Below are 14,027 nucleotides of genomic sequence, written 5' to 3' on the forward strand. Positions count from 1 at the left end.
TATTTATTTGTTACCCCCCTGAATGATGCTTGGGAAAATAATGACTGTATACATCACTTACAGTTGCTTATCACCAGCAGTGACCTGCTGGCACCCTTTGTGACCTCTGAGGTGTGGCTTTTCGTATGACCTACAGCAAGTAAGAAGCAGAGCAGGTACTCTAGCACTTAAAAAATCTGGCTGGGAGAAAGAATTCCAAGTACTGAAATGTTCTAAATTTAAAAAAAGCTGGAAAGTGCCCTGTTGTTAAAACTACTGAGTTGTGTTTTTCTGCTTTTCCTGGTGAGATAAACTATCTTCTTTTTTGCTGTGGCCCACTTCCTACAGGACAGATGAAGGATATGCTCTTCTTTGAAAGTATTTGACCTCTGTCCCAGGAAGGAAGTTGGCAATAAACCAAAACCTTAAGCTTTTGGGTGAGCACTGTAACCACTAATCTATTTTGGAAGGCTACAATTATAGACAGGAGGTGGGCAGCACTGTCATCACCTCCTGCTTCTGATTTTAAAAGAGAAAAGTTATGACTCTATTTGGCAAAGAGTCCAATGCTATCTTTGTGCATTAGCCATATTCGGAGCACGCCTCCTTGAACAGGCCCCTTGAGATTTAAGGGGTGGAGAAGAGTGTTCTAAAAGACAACTTCAGCTTAATCCCTCCAGCTCTTTCTGCATTTGGGGGAAGAACAGAAAAACTGACTCCTCCAGAGGATGATTCAGAGAACCTAAATTTAGGTACTTGTTCTGAATCACTCCCTACTTAACCTGGGGAAGCATCCTGAAGAAAACTGATTCCACAGGCAAAGGTTATCCTCTGTGACAGTTCCTCTCTCCATATCCCCTCAGCTGTCAGTACTATTCTCACTGGCTTCTCAACTCCACCACAGTCTAGGCAGGAAGTTGTTGCTTATCCTCAGATACCTGCAAGGCACAAAGGGAGGCACATTGAAGATGTCCGAATACCTGGTTAGGAGCTGCCTAATTTCAGAATTTAAACTGCCAAATCATTAAACAAATAAACTGATTTTTAGAAGTTATAATCCACCAACAGTTTCATAAAATGTTATTGACTTCATTGGAGTTAAGATGCAAAGTTGGCACTTAGCAACTATTTTAGATTTAGCATTCCATCAAATTGCACCATGATTTTCCGCAATTTTAAATAAATTTAGAGTTGTTTGTTGCTCTTTAAACAGAAGACATAATAATTATAAAGGGAAAAAAAGTCTTTATTACTAAATATATTCATACAACACTTTTAAATCATAAATCAATAGGTTTTGAAATTGTGGTAGCACTTTTTCACTCTTTAAATACTCAAGACTTATCGCTTTTTCCAGGTGAATTTCCGTCTGGGTCCCTCTTGACCAGGCTTTTTTCGTTCCTTCACACGTGGGTCAACTGTTAGTAATCCAGCTACAAAACACAGAAAAGCATCCATTTATTTACTGCTACCAGCTAATATTACAGGTATGCTATGTGTGAGCAAATAACTCCGACTTTCATCCAGAGGGCTAAAGGTTCAGAACCACAAAACACTCAAAGCAGTGTCATGAGACCCTCTAACTTCTCTTTAGTAACTGAACTTCATTCATATTTTCCTTTACACAGCACTAAAATAATCACCCATTGTTTCTTATCTACCCATATTGCTTAAGCCCTTAAAGCAGTGGTCTCCAAACTTTTTTAATCATGCAGTCCTAGCAGCATTTCTGAGCATGTACTCCCAAATATATTTATATATTCACTTATGAATTATATACAGCACATTCTTACTGAATCCCAATGCATCAGTTGCACAATCCCCAGTCTAAAGACCACTGTTATGTGGTATATTTATATATAAGTACAAATACATTTACATATATAAATATATTTAAAAGTGAATTTGGCAATGTCCCAAACATGTTCACAATTACCTGATCTTAGTAAACATAGCAAACTCATTACAATGTCTATTTACAAGGCTTTTCCTAGCAAGTTATACTTGCCAGTGTTGAAAAGGTACAGTCAAAGCTGTTGCAAAGCATGAACACAGCTTTTGTTTCATGGCTGGTAATAGAGTGAAAAAAATCACAGCTGCTCTGCCACTAATACAAGCAGGTATTCTTGCTACTAGTCCAGAAAGAGCAGAGTTAAAAGCTCACTGTTCAAAACTCTGTTCATAACACTGTTCATAACAGTGTTCATAACACTGTTCAGCATTTGCTGAAACAGCATAGACATCACCGAGAAGCATCAAATCCTGCAGTTATCTAAATAAATCCTATCTTATCCTAGGTAACTTGTAAACACTAAATACTGCAAGAGAGGAAAGAAGCTCCCTCAGTTTGGCTTGTTGCATGTAGTATGTTGCTCATTACTCTCTCTTCAAAGCCAGCCCTACAGCATTTATGTTGGAGAAGAAAACTTTTTAAAAGATGAACAAGACATGAACAGCGAAGTAAAACAAACCACAATCTCAGTGTCTTACAGCTCACTAATGTCTGATTCAAATTTATTTAGTATTGAATACACATTCATGTTTTGTGATTCTATGTTGAGGCAATATAAGCTGGTTAATAGACCTAAAAGAGGTCATGAACAGATGGAAAAATGCTTGAGAAGTCATCCAATACATACACAAAGGATGCTAGGAAAAAAGTGAAAACAGTCTATAAATCAATGCACATCCCTTTCATACAATACACAAGGTTTCACTGGGATTATTTACTCAAATCTGATCCTTAATGATCCTTGTATGTATTCTGTTAATTACCAGAAACATATTAAGAAACATTGAAATAATTTCAATTCCTACCTTGCCTCATGAATTCCACCTCCTTTTCTGTCACAAAACTCCTTAAGGCTTTTGCAGAGGCTAAACGTATTGCTCCAGCCTGTGCAGATCTTCCTCCACCAGAGACTGTGCAAACCATATCATGTTTTCCAATTCTGCCAAGAAACTGGAAAGGGAACAATAACTGTTCCCTAAGGGAAAAAAAAAAAGAAGAAAAATTAAAACATTCATGTGCATAAAGTTCTATGCTATGCACATTTCTTATCATTGTATATTAAAAAACATAGTTAACTTTTGGGCAGAGATCCAGAAAGACATTCATATCTCATCCAAATCAATAGGAAGTTAGCAGCGAGGAGCATATTCCAACTGCCAATGGTATGTACTTTAGGTTCAGTTTTACAACTACTTTTATTCCACTACTTCTCTAAGGAAGCCAAGATCCATCAGCTCTGGATATTGAAACTGAGCAACCTCTCCCTTTATGCTTGAGCTTAAAAATCACAATATAAAAGAAAAATAAAAATCACATTAGGAATAGAAACTTTATGTCAGCCTAATGACAAGTCTTCTCTATATCAGACTGCGCACATCCTCCAAAATCTGAAGCTTTATATGAAAAGCCTCACGTTGTTTGCTTCCACTATGTTACTGTGTACCAGAGTAATTACACATGCATGCAATTTGCAAATCTCTTGTGAAATACTTAGAAATGATAATGCTTATTATTAATTTTTAAAATAAATTTCAAGCCCTTTCTAAGGGGACTAAAATTTGAACTATTAAAACACTCCGTGCTCTTGGTTTTTGCATCCCTTCAGAAAAGGTGAGGCAAGGAGCACAGAGCAAGGCTTGCCTATCAGTAAATTCCTGAAAATTAGGAGGAAATGCAAAACACATTTTTATGAAACAGATAGTTATACAGAGACAAGAACACAGAATCAACATAGCATCAACATGTAACTGTATGGCATTACTTTTGCTGGAATAATTTAATTACAGTAAACTACAGCATTTCATAGTGCTCTCACCTGTCCTGCAGCACTGGGAAGTAATGTAAAATGTCTATTCCATTCACTGTAATTTTTCCAGTCCCATTGTCATAAACTACTGCAGTAGCTCTGGCAGTTTTTCTTTTACCTTAAAGGAATTAAACCAAATCTCTTATGAGGCTTCAATATTCTCCAGAACTTCAAGTGCCCAAGTAGTTAAACAAATCTCATCACATTCATACAGTGCCAGCTGTTTGGTTTTACCGGCTGAGGTAAGAAAGAAAAATGCAAACAAAGAACAGCTATCTTTCAATATACTTTAATCAATGTCTGTTAAGTGGAGAAGCGTGTGTTGGGAAACCCAACTCCTTCAGCACAAAGGAAGCAATCATTCTGATAAAGAAATTATGAAGCAAATAAGACATTCTTCTTCATTTTGGGGGTGATGGGGCACAAACAAGACTGGTTTTGAACTTATTAAACCTGGTGGCTTTTCTTAAATCACACGGGTTGCGTGCTCATCAAACTTCATTAACTAATGTTCTGAAGATTCTACTGAAAACCAGTGCAAATTAAATCACAGCTTGCTGCTCTCACATCTTTGCTGTCATGTAATCTTGAAGACAACCCAGGTAAAGCAGCTCTCTAGCCATTCTGCCCCTCAAATTCTCTGTGACCTTTGTTCTTATTATCATTGCTGCCTGCTGCATAATACCCATCATCTCTAAAATTCCTTTTAAATGTACAGCATAAAGTGTGTGTGTACACGTGCTTTGTCCAGAAAATCACCAGCCTTTTCTATACATGTTGTTGTACATTTTTTCTATGCAATCACTCATATCCTATATCCTATATTGCTTTCCAGCTGTGTGTCTCTCCAATGAAAACATAACAGCCTATGTTTGGAAGATACAGAGACCTTCATGGCTTTTGTCTAACATCCCCTCCATCTCAGTATGAATGATCAATATCCCATTGTCCATCTCTGTCCCATATTTAGAAACTTCCTCTTCGCATTTTCCTAGGTGTTTGTAAATATCCAAATGCCTTGCTATTTATTCTTTGCATATTCAAAGTTCTCCTTTGCTGGACTGCCTACAAAAATCACGATAAAGGTTACTCACTAGTCTAAGCATGCCATTTTTATACTAAGCAACAACACTGTTACATCCATGGAACTATTCATATTTGTTTGTGCAGTCCTCTACTCTTTATGTTCAGCAGTCAGCTTTGCCCAAAAATCAAAGTCCTTTTGTATCCTACATCCTGTAACCCAGTGGGGTCCTCTCTACAGAGCTATCACTGTATAAAAATACATATAAAAAACAGATTATAGGAGTCTGGGCCAAAAATTTGTGCTTTCTGACCAGTCCATGTCTTAAGTTGGTGTTCCATAACATCACTAACAGCTATACGTGCAGTATACATACATATAAGCAAATAAAATGAAGTAGTGACACTTTCAGCAGCGATGCACATAATATAAAGAAAGCAGTGTGAAGAGGAAAAAAGTTTGCATTGTTACAAATCAGCATGAAATTATTACCTTCCCCAGTGCTGAAGGCCACTCCTCGCTCGTCATGCTGCAAGGGCTCAGGAACCACCTTCTGCAACTGCACAGGAACTTCTTTGGAAAACTTCTGTATATACTTCTCCTCGATGTCAGCACATGGCAATGCCACCAATTTTTGTAAGAGTTTAATAAATCTTGAATACTGTAAGACAACAAGACTTCATTAAAGTATGCAAGTGTAATTGCATTTGCGAAAACTTTCTATTTTTATTTAATGGATCTTTCTTACTTCACTTTCATTGATGATTTCTGACAAGATGACATTTTTGCACCTACATGCTGATTTAAGAACAGCATGCAGTTGCATCATTTTCAGTGTGACTAAAGGCATCTAGTTCTTTCTTCAGAAAACAGTTAAACTTTACTCCAAAGCATAACCAACCCCTTTTTAATAAAGGATTACTGTATTAGAATGAAGTTCCTCTCACTTAAAAAAAAAGAAAAAAAACATTGAAGGGATGTCTTAATTATTTTATTATTGTCTTATTTAAATAGGAAAAGATTTTCACTTGCTTTTTAGTAAGTCAGCATATTCACTGATTTGGAAATAATTTTATTTCACTGAACTGAATCTCATAAATGATTATATTTCATAACATATACAAAAAATGCCTATCTTTGGCTGTTCAAGCTGAGTTACTTTAATGTTTATGATTTCCTTTAAAACTGAACAATCAAGGTATTTAAAAATTCAAGAGATACTTGACTAAAAGGGCAACCTCTTGAAATAAATTATCCTTCGCTACTGTGTGGTTCTCCTTCCCCCTTATACCTCCCTCCAAAGTTCTTCAACATGTGATTAAAGAGTACACACCAGTGTGTTAACCCATTTGTACCAAAAGCTGGGATGTCCTGTTACCAAGAGTTACTGGCAGGAGCTCCAGATAGCTGTCACCAGATATAAAGTTATCATACCATCAAAAATGGATTTTTCATATAGATATCATAACCTGATTTTTGAAGTTTTTTTCACTTACAAGCAGTTATTACAAGTATTTGTTCTTTTCTCTTTTACCAGAGTCTTCTCTAGCACAAAATTACTACTTTTCTTGTAACTTAACAATAGTCCCTGAAAACTACTTTTACCTAACAATATGTGCAGACTTGTGGTAAAGCCTTTGAAGAGCAGAAATATGGAAATAAAAACATGTAGAAATTATAGATACTATAGAAGTAGAAAACTTCCAACAGTTTTTACTTGGAGAGTGCAAAAGGAAAAGAATCAATAGCTCTGAGTTTGTTTAATAATGTAAACATCACTGAAATTTTTCTTGCAGTGGAAAAGGTAAGAATTTAAGCAGGAAAGACTGGCTGCTTATACTGAGACATTTCAAATTTATTTAAACAATGTATTCTACTATAGACTCAGGCTTTGTAGTCTTACATGGGAGAGGCCAGTACAGAGAAGGGTTTAGTGTAGGTTTTTGGTTGGTTGGGGTTTTTTTAAGTTTATTGCAATGTACTTTCACAGATGTAAAATGTACTAATGTACAGAATGTACTAAAACCAAGCAGTGAAGAACACCAAACTGTTTGGTTGTACAACTAGACCTGGCACTTGGAGAGGAAAAATAGCCATTCCAAACGCAGGAGCTACTGAAAATACTGAAGTCTTAATGGCTTCTACTGCAAGTAAGGTAGAGAAAGTCTCCTGAGTATTATCAGGATGGAGAATTTACAACAACTACTTCTAACTGATGCTTATGCACCACAATCTGCTGGAGACCTTTTTAAATCCCCCACAGATGAGGAAGCCATCACATGCCACTGCTCCAGATGACAACTGAGCAAAGGGCATGTTTGCTGCGGTTATGCTATTTTTGCAAAGCTGTTGTTCACAGGACAGACAAGATTGAGGAACACTGCTTCTAGGTGAGAAAATACTTGTGATGTTCAGACAAATAGAGTTACATTCTCTGGTACTGTCATATTCAAGCTTCCAAAAGCTGGCCACATAGAATGAACCTGCTGTTACAAAATCTAATGCTCTTCAAAGCTCTGAGTGAGAAAGAAGTGTATGACTATTAGGATAAATAGTTTTATACCCAGAGATAGATGTAAAGGATGACTCCAAACCTACAGAGTGATACAGTTTGCAGACACTGAGGAAACTGCAAAACTCTCCTCTCTTCCACCATATTCATACTAAGGAGAATGTAACAGGAGATATCTGTATCAAACCACAGATCTATACAGCTTTTTGTCTTCTGTCATTTGATTTTGTAGTCAATCACTAAGAAAAAGGGTTCCTTATTTCTAGTAAGCCCTCTGTGATTACCATGTCATCCTTAACATTAAATAACTCTGCGCAGGTTAGCTATTGGTACAAATCCATTGCATTTCCCCATGTTGAATATTTATCCCTTCACTACAATTAGTAACAGCAGTTCTAGCCCTATTTTTCATCTGTAACTACAATAAATGACTATGTTTATAATAAATTCTTATAACCCATTCCTGACCACATGATTAGATAACAAGGAACAAGTGCTCTAGGTCTCACAATGTTGCCAGGAGAAAAACTAAATTATGGTAATAACAATGGAAAGTTCTTAAGAGTTCTGTATTGTGCTAGATAAAAAATATCAACACAAGTCACTTCAAAACAACATGAATGTGACAGTGCTGTGAACATATATGGACTTCATCAGAAGACAGAAAACTCTTTTGAAGAGCACCTCCTTCTGCATAATACTGTTCCAGTATCTAAAAACACACCCAGAGTCCATATTTTTAAGACACAAGCCTCCTTAAAATTGGGAAGATTAATTACTTACATCATCATCTGACACTTTTTCTAACAACATTTCTTCCAATTCAATCTTAGTCAGCCATCTGCTGCCAGCCAGGTTTCTGTTTAAAATACCACATATATTCTTCCTTTAATTAACCATGCAATTAGAGTTACATCACAAAAGACCACATATACAGACAGTCTTTGTTCAGAAATACATTTTCCATTAAAAATGAATGCAGATCACATTCCTATAGTAAACATGAGAAGGCCTACATTAATTTAAAAAAATTACCTTTTGGAAGGTGTGGTAACTTCATGCATTGAATTAACCACATGACCATTATGAGCATCAGCTATGCATTATTCATATTATTGAAGTCAGTGATTGAGTTAAAGTAACACTGTAATAGGAAGCGATCTTCCCCCCAGCTTATGACTTACTTTTAAAAGTCTGCTGCCAGGAAAAATTTGGTATACTAGCAGCACAGAGCAAAATCAAAGGCAGAATGTAAAAATCAAATTCTTTTGCCACTGGTCTTTTCTGATCAATATAAAGAACAGCACTAGCAGTAAGCATAGTCAAAGTACTAATGTAGCAGTGACACCCTGTGTTCTATCCACTGTGTAATCTTGAGCTGCTCAGCACAGTGACTCCACTGATGGTAGCAAAAGCAGAAATTTCTAAGATAACAGCCTCAAACATGAGAGATGCAAAGGCAAAGAAAAACCAGTGCTTGAAGTAAATCTCTGAAATATATATGATATAAAGTGACCAACTAAACAGCCATAAAAATACATAACAACATTATCAGGTAAACTTAAGGCAAATATGTAACTAGCTTCTTAAACTCCTCGGGATTTTAGAAACAGTGTTTTCAGCAGCATGAAGGAAGCTGTGATTCAGTAAAACACTCCTTCTGAAGGTGTTTTTAAGGAGTACTACTTCTCAAGTATGCATATTAATGCTTTTCTGAGTCAGGACATGAGAAAGGATTATTTAGAAACAATGCAGATTTTAACAATGATTCTTAAAAGCTTCCAATCCTGACCTAGTGTATATAGGTATATACTTACATTTACATACTGTTACTTGCTACTGAAGCTGGAAAAAATTTCCTCCATGTGAAAAGCTATAAACTTGAAGTAGTTCAGGTTTAGCAGACTAGGTCCTAACCCTACAGTTAATATTACAGAATGCATTCACAACAGATTATTTTCTGGGAAAAAAACCCTAAACCAGACCCCAAACTCCATGCCTCTCAAACAAAAAAAACCACCCTCTCCCACCAACCCTCTACCTATACTTGGAAGATAAATTATCCTATCCAGACTAATCTCAGAGGAAGTACCATATCCAGTGTGAGAAGTAAGTATCAAAAATTCTTTAAATTCTCTGAGCTTTACAAACCTAACAGGGAAAAAGCCTTTCATCTCTGACTAGCTTTAGGTCGTTTTTCACATCAGTAAATCCACTGGCTGAGCTCTGTGAGGAATCAGGCTATTTTTCAGCAGCATGCAGCAAGAAACTAAATTCATTTGTTTTCTTGTCTGCTCAGAACCTAACACAAATCTATAATAAAACATTTTGTGGGTCACAGAATGCTATTTATATCATGAAGAAACATGAACTTCTGTTATTTAAGAAATTGAAATAATCTCAGCAAATTAATCCTTTCTAACATAAATAACAAATGGCTGAAATGAAGTGACAAACCAACACGATGTGCTCCTGGAGCAATGCATAAATCTGGCTAGAAAATACACAGCAAGAACAAAGATAAAAACAACTTGGGACTGGGAAAAAAGTAACTATACAGAAAAGCAGTAAATGCCTAAACCAAAACTTCCTAGCTGCAGCCATTTCTTTTAAACACTTGCTTAACTTAATTTTCTAATTTAAAATCCTTGCAAGAAATCTCAGAAAAATCAAGACTACTGTCTAAGAGGAGCAAACAGCACCTACAGGCATATCCTGATTGGATACACCTAGAAACCAAGAAATGTAGATTTCCCATAGCTTCTGGTTGACATGGACCTTTTCTGTCCAGTGGCTAACTACATGCTGTGCATACTAGGGAAGTTAAACAGAAAAAACCAGACACTAAATTCAATTCCTAATAGCAGTAATAATTAAAGAAATCCAGCCAAATGAGCTTTTCTAAAATTACTAGGTTTTGATGATTTCTGTTCAAAGCCAAATAGTGAAATTAAGTATTTTGAGACTCTTAAATACAAATATTGGTAAGTTAAAATACTCAAGAACTGTAATTAAAGACTGTTAAAGAGCTCAGCCTTAGATCTTGAGATTTTAAAAGCAGGAACAATGTAGCTGGTACTTTAAAAGCCCATGATTTTTTATAAAAAGTTTACCTCTTTTTTCCTAAATGCTTTAATAAAAGACATAATTAGAAAAATTCATACAGAATTTATGTTTTATATATATATAAAACATTCATATCGATGAATAGACATGTTTTATACAGAAACATAGAATTCTGGATATTTTCAGTTTATTTTCAAATCACACTTCAGAACTTTTACAAAGCAAAGAATATTGAAAAGAGCAGAGAGAGTTTAAAGAGTAAGAGAAATAGATGGGATTTCTCTACTCTAACAATGAGAAGTGAGTGCTCCACACATATCTGGTAAAATTTTCAGCATGAAATTACCATACAAATATTACACAAGGAATAGAGCAAAAGCCTGAAAATGTGTTTGAGGAAAAGAAGGCAGGTAGCGTGGGGAACTACCAGAAGTGCCAGAACAGAATATGAAAGCACATTAAGAAAACTACTACCAATATTCATTCTAATTGGAAGCTTACCTTTTTTCCTTCTGAAGAGGAAGGTCTTGAGCTGTCAGTTGGTCTTGATGTTTCTGAACATTCAGAATTTTTTCATATGTTTCCTTAAATTCATATGGAAGAAGTATTTAAATAGATTTTTTCATTTAAATTTTGCTACTTAAAACACATGTTTAAATGGTTTTACTCTTCAAACACTTTTAAAATACAGAGGTCAGAAAACAAGCAGAGCTCTGAAAAAAGAAATCACGGTTAGTTCAAAATGACTGATTTTGAATTCTGCAACAGTGCTTCTTGCCTTCTTACATATGTTTGTAAAAAAAAAAATCTCAGCTGTATACAGAAAGACAACTACATTTGTATAATGAATGCAACTCTAAAACATACTGCACAATAATTTCATCAGTGCATTCACATTTTGGTTTGACTTCCTCAGAATACTGACAAGGTTTAAGACGTATTTAATTTCATTTAGTTAGGATTTTTGTACATGTAGAAGTGCCAGATTTACTGGTGGTCTGTATCAGTCACAACTTCTTACCCTGGCATGTCTACATGGATACAAAGTTGCACATTTATCACAGTAAGCATTTCTGTTCTTTCAACTGTGCAGATGGACCTACTCTGAATTTTCAGTATTTTTAAATAGTTTTCTCAAAATTCTTAGCTATATTATTATTTTCAAAAAATGGTGTGACAGTGATTTTAGGGTTTTTTTTCAGTTCAGAAACTTATAAAGACTACTTGTTCTAAAATAAAACCTCTAATACTCTTAATTACAACAGCGATCCAAATGCAAAGGTAAATAGGATTATTTGGAGAAATAATTATAAATTATACTGAAACAACAGGACAGTTGTACTACAACCAAGTACTTCTATGCCAAATAATTTGCTTTCATTTAGGAGCGAAACAGAAAGCTTATAGTCACTTTCCTATACTGTACTAATATGAGTTTTAGCAAATACTACAGAGAAACAAGAGTGCAAGAATTAGCGGGAAAAAGCAACAATAGTTTGGGGATTTTTATTTGTGTTACTTAAAAAAACAGTAAAGAAAGAAACATGAAATATCTCTGTGCTGTCAGATATTAACTAATGAAATATTAGTTCTTAACATAAAACTGGGATTTATAACAGGATGCAGTGAAATATCTGCAGCAGCTTAAAAATAACCAAAAAATAGAAGCTCCTTGCTTAGTTATAAACACCTACTGTTCAAGCTGATTTTTTCACTAATATAAAATACACCTGCACATACACTAAAAATATTTGTACTAAAAATGTATGAACAAAGAACAGATTGTTATTTGAGCTGCACTCGAAGCATTTAAATAGGGACAACTCACTGAAGTCTCTGACGCAGGTCACTGATGACATTTTTAATGGCACAATGGAACAAAATATTTTTAAAATAATTCCAAGGTTAAAAATCTTGAAGTACAAAATCGTTCACTCTTGAGACAGCATGATAATTCATATATTATAGCAGTAAGCCTTTCAGAAATCATTTCTCTTTTGTAAGGTAATTGTACTAGATAGGAACTAGGAAAAATTTTCAACTTAAAAAAAGTTTATTTATCCTCAAACACAGGCAACATTACATAAAAGAGAAGAAATCCTATTTTCAAGTATTTCCAAACCTCACAAATATAACCATAGTCCTCTAAGGAAACAGGATACAGTATTACTACTGTGGGCAAGATTTATGTCACATCACTCTAGTAATCTTAACAACTCCATTCAGAGCTGACCATTAGGCTTTAAAAATTAGTGCCTATACATTAAAGCTGACATAGTTTGGGTTAGACAGCAAGAGGTGTGCCTGCAGCAAACAATTTTTAGGTATCTGTAGTTGAGTATTGGTAAAGAACAAGTATGGAAGCTTCTGCTTGGGACTATGGAGTGAGGGAAGAGAAGGGGAAGGAGGGCTGTGTCTGTCCCCTAGCAGCCTGGGGAGAGCTCAGCTGGAACAGTCAGAGACTGAATCTGATGAGCTCCATGAGTGTCTGCATTTGGAAGAAGTCAAGCCAGGCACAAAGATGGTATTTTGGTGGCAGATGCTTAGAATTCTGACATACTGGATCATGTCTTATGAATGTGTATGGAGATTTTTCACCCTACTGCTACTCTTGACTTACCTCTTGCCTTCAAAGGCAGAGGGTGTCACCACTCTACCTGCAAAAGCAGCCTCCTGTCTGCCCCTCACAAACACCCAGCCTCCTTCAATACATTCTGGCATACATATTTATTTATTAGTATGGTCAGCAAAAATACATGAACAGGAGCTCAACACAGCTACAACACAGCTCCTTAAAAAAGGACACCTGAAAGTAATCACAGCTGTGACCTTAAGAGACTGACTACAGTCAGAATTGCTTCTAAACAGCAACTCAAGTATTTTCAGGTAACATGACACAAGTCAGAAGAAAACTTAAGGATTTTTTTCATATTTGGAAATGACTGATAAACACAGGCAAATAAAATAAGATATGGGTTATGATCTACCACTTTCTAGCCTCAGAAATTAATTGTCAGTTACAATGACAAAAGGGTTTAGAACAGTAGCAACAATAAAATTTTCCTGAAGACCCTCCCTAGGTAATCCCAAAGAACACCAACACTCCACAGCCTGTTTAAGAATGTGCACTTTTAAGAATTAAAATTATCTCTTTAAACTCTTCTAGTTAAATTACAGCAATCATGTCTATTCAGACAAAGAACCCTTTACTCGGGAGATGAAGTCAAGCAACATTGAAAAGTAGCATTTTAAAGTAATTCCAAGTGTAAGAGAAATGTTAAATATAATTTCCGACATATTTCTGGCAATGAAAGTGGACTTGAAACTCTTATAAAATTTTGGTCTGAAGTACTAAAAAAAAAAATAAAATTGATGCATGTATCTTATCTCTGTATAGAGATAAAGCCAACAGACTGAAAGAACCACTCACGTGTGAAGTAAAGTATGTGGATGAGCCTTTGCAAAATCAGGAATCACACGTAATGCCCAATAATTTATCTGACAAATCTTCACTCCCCAACGGCTAAAGAAAGCTTCTGAAGACACACTTGCTTTTTCAAAGCTGGCAGGTGAAGATTTTACTAATCACTTGAGGATTCAATAGTCCAATTCATGACTGTACACATCT

General features: G+C 35.6%; 1 protein-coding gene across 1 annotated transcript in view; it reads right to left on the reverse strand.

The window, feature by feature from the left end:
* Window positions 1–1,204: 1,204 nt before the first annotated feature.
* Window positions 1,205–14,027, reverse strand: part of MRPS9 (mitochondrial ribosomal protein S9) — a 33,314-nt gene continuing 20,491 nt past the window's right edge. The window contains exons 6-11 of the mRNA XM_031056144.1: window positions 10,901–10,983; window positions 8,117–8,192; window positions 5,314–5,482; window positions 3,807–3,915; window positions 2,797–2,966; window positions 1,205–1,412 (exon numbers count right to left, since the gene is read on the reverse strand). Of these exons, the coding sequence (XP_030912004.1) occupies window positions 1,321–1,412; window positions 2,797–2,966; window positions 3,807–3,915; window positions 5,314–5,482; window positions 8,117–8,192; window positions 10,901–10,983 (699 nt within the window). The 3' untranslated portion in view covers window positions 1,205–1,320. The remainder of the gene's footprint in view (window positions 1,413–2,796; window positions 2,967–3,806; window positions 3,916–5,313; window positions 5,483–8,116; window positions 8,193–10,900; window positions 10,984–14,027) is intronic.

This window comes from Geospiza fortis, unplaced genomic scaffold (genome assembly GCF_000277835.1).
Source record: "Geospiza fortis unplaced genomic scaffold, GeoFor_1.0 scaffold192, whole genome shotgun sequence".
NCBI lineage: Eukaryota > Metazoa > Chordata > Aves > Passeriformes > Thraupidae > Geospiza > Geospiza fortis.